General features: G+C 38.0%; 1 protein-coding gene across 1 annotated transcript; it reads right to left on the minus strand.

Moving 5' to 3' along the window:
- Window positions 1–2,165: 2,165 nt before the first annotated feature.
- LOC127160606 (uncharacterized) lies at window positions 2,166–2,992 on the minus strand. Its single transcript, XM_051103284.1, has 3 exons — window positions 2,924–2,992; window positions 2,491–2,835; window positions 2,166–2,392 (listed from the first exon to the last, which is right to left on the minus strand). Exons 1-3 carry the CDS (start codon window positions 2,976–2,978, stop codon window positions 2,166–2,168), a joined length of 627 nt encoding a protein of 208 aa, XP_050959241.1. The 5' UTR covers window positions 2,979–2,992.
- Between the last annotated feature and the right edge of the window lie 2,728 nt (window positions 2,993–5,720).

Below are 5,720 nucleotides of genomic sequence, written 5' to 3' on the forward strand. Positions count from 1 at the left end.
ACTGAAATGATAAAAACAGAAAATAGAAAATTGGCATCTTTTGTTTTATGACAAACTCACACATGACATTTAAAGTCATAGCATCAGAGTCTTTCTCTCCATGTTCATTGATGGACTTGCACTTGTATTCTCCACTGTGATTAGCAGTGATGTTTGAGATGCTGTAGATTCTTCCAGATCCTACAAACGTTCCTCCTTTAAACCAGCTGATTTCTGCAGGTGGGTTTGAATCACTGCTGCAGATCACTGAGTCACTGAATCTCCCTCCACTATTTCACCAGGTGGACTGATGAAGATCACAGCATTCACTGGAAGATCTACACAAGATGTATTTAAATTGTAGTACCACTTCGGACCACTTCGAACTACCACCATCACATCAAAACATGAATATATATATATATATATATATATATATATATATAACATTCATGTTTTATATATATAAATGTGACCAGCTGGACTTTCCTAACTCAAATAATCAGATGAATTTTGCACACATGGTCTGGACCTGGCATTGCTTTACACTCAAGCAATTAGCAACATAAACATTATATTAAAGCCATGCTGTCAGTTTAATACTCTTCTGAGACAGTATACGTAATTACAGTGAAAGCATCTGTCACGAACCCACTCCTGTACGTCAGTCTGCTTGCCACTAGAGGGCGCTTTGACACTCACATTTCACTGACTGTTTACAACACCCCGGACTACGTTTCCCATCTGCCATTGTCGCCGTCACCTGTACCCAATCAGAGACCCTACTTAAACCCCAGACTTCCTGTCAGCTGGGGCCGAGTATTGGTTTGCGTTTAACACTATATGTGTGTTAGCAACTGTATAGAGCCGAAGTCAGTTTGTTTTCAGTCGTGTTTTCTTGTCTAGTCTAGTCTAGTCTTGTTCCTAGTCATCCGAGTCCTGATCCCTTGCATTATTATAACGTCTTGTCTGTCTCGCTGCCTGCCTATCGGAACTCTCGCCTGTCTGGATTATTCTTTCGTCTCTCCCTTCGGATAACGTTTGCCGTGGATTGACCCTCGCCCGTGTTACGGATTACTCTTTGTCTTGCTGTCTAAATACCTGTTTGCCACTGTTTGACCCTGCCTGCCTTGACCATGTCTTTGTCTCGTCCTTTAAATAAAAGTATGCAATTGGATCCGCCCGAATCATGCTTCATCTCTGCGCACTCCGTGACAGCATCTAAACTGCAATATTTAACATTTACACATTGGTTGCTTTAAACAACATGATTTCAGCACAAAAGCATGACCTTAGCAGCTGCATATTTTAAACACTCAAGACACTACCTGAATACAAAACAGTCCAAAATCAGAACTACTAAAATTAGACTAGTTTATGAAAGCTGATTATATCAAGCACTTCACCAAACTATATGCCTTTCAAACTGTGACAGGCAGCCCAAACCCACTGCCAGTTGTCATGAGCACCACCATTTTTTTTTTAATAGTTTGATAGCACAGAACTGTTTATTTCCTCTGTTTTGTCTGAGGCTGATATCTGTCATAAGAGAATGCCACCCCTGTTTTTGATGCTCTCAGCAGCTCTCGCACGAGCTTGAAGCTCATCTGAAAATGCTCAATCAAATTTTGCTGTACAACAGTAAATAATAAAAAAAAAGTTTTAAAGTTTTATATTTACAAATCAATTTTCACACCAACATCATATTAGCATGCATACTGTTCATGTCTTGTGGCTGTACTATTAAAATAGTGAGTATTTTTAACAATTACTTCAGTCAAAAAAATGTTGCAGCCTAAGCTTAAACTTTAAAATGTAATTCAATTACATACAAATTTTCATCCATTTAGATCACATAGTTTGTAATGCTGTGTCAATGCTACTTGAACACTCTGTAGTGTGGAAACACATGAACACTGAGCAGGGTTTGTTTCGTTCACGTATGACTGATGCATTTGAATCACATTAAGTTTAATTGAGTTGTTTATATTAAAACTATGTCATCTAAATGGATGGAAAATTTGTATGTAACTGAATTACATAAAGATTAAGTTTAGGCTGCAACACTTTTGGTGTGCTACGTCTTTTTTTTTTTTTTTTTTTAAGAAAATGAGGGACGAGTGACTTTGAAGGAAACCTTTAAAGAATATACTCACATCTGACATTAAGCTGTATATCAGGTGATGTTAGATAGTAATCGTGTCCATGTGCAGCACAGAGCTATATCTGCCTGCATCCTCTCTTCTGACTGACTGCAGCAGGAGTTCATTGTTTCTGTCTCTTCTCTCAGTTAATGGCTGTGAGTTTCTGTACCAGATGAATGTTGCTCTGTCAGTCAGAGTGCAGCTGCTTTTACATGTCAGACGGACTGAATCTCCCTCTGTCACTCTCTCAGGAGACTCCACCTGAAGATCTGAACACAACACACACATTATATCTAGTGCTGCTGTCACACACTCATTATTATTCAACATAATGCACAGAAGAAGAGTGAAACCACATGAAAGTCACCTGTGACAGTAAGACTCACTCCTGGTTTACCAGTCCACTTCTTATCAGGTATATGAGTTGTGAGTCTGAAACAGTACTCATGTTCATCTTTCTGTGTCACATGATTCAGTCTGATGGTGCAGTTCTGCTGTTTATCTCCCAGATACTGAAGCCTCTGACTGTATTCAGGATCCTCAGACAGATCTGGAGGCTCTGCACCCCTTATATGGTCTTTGGTCCAGAACACTTTCTTGATCTGATATCCAGTAGGGTATGTATAAGTGCAGCTCATTATCACTGATGAGTTCTTTAGTGCACAGATGTGTGAATGACTGTAACTCACACCCCAATCAGCACTAGAAACCCCTGAAACACAGAATTTATAGTGAACAAATGGGTATCCAATGTCATGCAAATATCTCTTGAATGTTTCTGACATGTTGAAGACACAAACCGTGAATCATCAGCAGGAAGATCAGAGGAAGAGGAGGAGCCATTCTGACTGACATCACTATACTGTAGCAACACCTACAAATAAATGTATGGTTTTAAAGATTGTTATTGTAATATTTTTATGTAACATTGTAATATCTTACAGGGCAATAGTTAGTTTACTATCTGGTTCGATGCTGCTGTTTATTGACGATAGGTTTTAATTACTGGTTTCTGTGCGGATAAAGTAATTAAGCACACAAGCCTTTAACTTCCTCTTTCGGGCTAGTGCAAATCGAGCTCCATCTGCAGCTGTTGACCAAGATAGTCTTGTGGCTTAATGCTACAGAATAAACCACAGGTCACACCAACATCCAAAACAAAACGCATATCAGCCCTCGCAACAGACTTATAGTATATGTGTTAAAAACCACATCTAATCACCAGAGAAGGATTTCTAAGGTTCATCACAACTTTATTTACTTAATCAACAACGTTTTATCTATTTTAATGTATGCACTTGGCAGATGCTTTCATCCAAAGTAACTCACATTGCATTTTTATTTGTTCATGCATTCCATGGAAATTGAACCCATGACCTTGGCATTACAAGCACTGTGCTCTACTGTTTGAGCTACAAAAATACTTTAAAAAAATCAGATCAAATAGTACAGATGTATAGTTCCTGTTATCATATGTATATATCAGGGCTAGTTGTCCCACTTTTACTCCAGTGAAAGCATTACTGGAATTGTAAGTACTTTACAGGCACAATTTACAATAAATAAATAAATAAATAAAAAATAATAATAATAATCCAATACATTTTTGAATGGCTGTGTGTAAACAACATACAAAAACACTTGGACTTTTGACCTTAAACTTCATTATTGAGAACTTCCCTGTGTGACAACTAGCCCCAATCTCCCCTACACACACACACACACACACACACAACACAGATATTTGATGATAATCAGTCTACAAAATGATTATAAAATCATGTTCTTACCTGTTTCACCAACACTCATGACCAGTGACAGCACTACAAATGATCAAAATGGAAGCAGTAATGGTATTTTTATGTGGCCAACACCTTATATTTAACATGAGGATATGATGCCACATAGTACAGATATAACAGAAGCAGAGACTAAAGATGGCAACCAGCACAGAGACGACATTAGACTAACATCATAAAATAGGTGTAAACTTTATATTTATGAAAACTGAGAAACTTTATAGTCTGTAGAGATGCTTATTATGTTTTCAAACATACATGCCTATTTAATCTCTTCCAGGGAAACAAGAAAATAGAAGTTTGTGCATTTCATAAACAAATGCAATCAATTATTAGCAAATTTAATAATAAAACAAACAATAAGAACTTCTCAAGAATTTATGCAGTAAAGATTATTGAAGTTGTATCCTCATCCATCATTTGAGATAATCAAAGCTTTTTAGGCAGGCCTTGTGTCGCTTCTCTATTGTTTCCCATTATCTTGTGAAACTCTAAATATGAACATTAATTCAATTTCCTCTGCAGCGATGACTGATGTGAGAAAACAAGGCGTGTCCAAACTCACAGCAGCATCTGTCTAGTGTTGACTGTGTGATCATTTGACCCTCATGAGAAACAGACAGACGAGTGCTGACGTCACAGACCTGCTGCTCTGACATTTGTAGAAAGCCTGATTTGCTTATATTGCTGATTTTGTTTAACTAAAAATGTAATACCTGCAGAAAACTATCCGTTCATCCATTCAGTTTTCTCCTGTAGAGAGAGCTTATTGCTTTGTGGATTCATTAGGCTGGTTAAAGACACCAAACATCCGCTTGAGAGATGTGAGTAGGCAGGTGTCGCCTCAGTGAGGTGAGGAGTGAAATGAGTGTAATCAAGATGGAAATTTTCATCTCTCAAAGTGAATCAAAGGCAAAGTAAATCACTCACACTCTTATGTTTTTTTGCTAATAAATGGAGTGTCACAGGTATGGTGTTGTTTTTTTTTGGTGGATTTTTTTGTATGTCATTTTGTAAATTTGCATCAACCTGGTTCATCCTCCTTTGGATCTAATTTAAATTATTTTGCTTTAAAATAAAATAAATAAATAAATAAATAAATAAATAAATAATAATAATAGTAATAACAATAAATATGAATAATTTGTTACATTTATATAGTGCTTTTCTGGGTATTCAAATCGCTTAACATGGAAGGGGGGATCTCTTCAACCGCCACCAATGTGCAGCATCTACCTGATGATACGACAGCAGCCATATTGAGCCAGAACACCCACCACACACCAGCTTATTGGTAAAGAGGAGACAGAGTGATGAAGCCAATGGGTGAATTTAGCCAGGATGTTGGGGTTACTCTCCTACTCTTTTTTTGAAAGACCTCCTGGGTTTGTTAATGACCACAGAAAGTCAGGACCTCAGTTTAATGTCTCAGTCAAAGGATGGTGCTTTTAACATTATTGTTCCCATCACTACAGTACTGGGGTGTTTTGACCCACACAGAACACAGGTTAAGCACCCCCTGCTGGCCTCACTAACACCTCTTCCTGCAGCAGCCTAGCTTTCCCAGGAGGTCTCCCATCCAGCTACTAACCAGGCTCAACCCTGCTTAACTTCAGTGGGCAACCAGTCTTGGGCTGCAGGGTGATATGGCTGCTGGACACCCTTTCACTCCAAGATCATTTTCCTCCTATTTTTAATGTAATAAACTCCACATATTTTAGCAATATAATAACAATCACCTGTCCTATACCCGGATTACACTCAGACACATTTCTAACCTGCAGTATTGAGTCACAAG

Source organism: Labeo rohita, chromosome 1 (assembly GCF_022985175.1).
Source record: "Labeo rohita strain BAU-BD-2019 chromosome 1, IGBB_LRoh.1.0, whole genome shotgun sequence".
Taxonomy (NCBI): domain Eukaryota; kingdom Metazoa; phylum Chordata; class Actinopteri; order Cypriniformes; family Cyprinidae; genus Labeo; species Labeo rohita.

Bases quoted from the DNA above. Each gene is read 5' to 3' on its own strand.
- LOC127160606 (XM_051103284.1), bottom strand. From the start codon at position 2,978: ATGTCAGTCAGAATGGCTCCTCCTCTTCCTCTGATCTTCCTGCTGATG. The intron at 2,836-2,923 runs GTTTGTGTCTTC...TCTGTGTTTCAG, and splicing joins CTTCCTGCTGATGATTCACG to GGGTTTCTAGTGCTGATTGG. The intron at 2,393-2,490 runs GTGACTTTCATG...TGTTGTGTTCAG, and splicing joins AGTGAGTCTTACTGTCACAG to ATCTTCAGGTGGAGTCTCCT.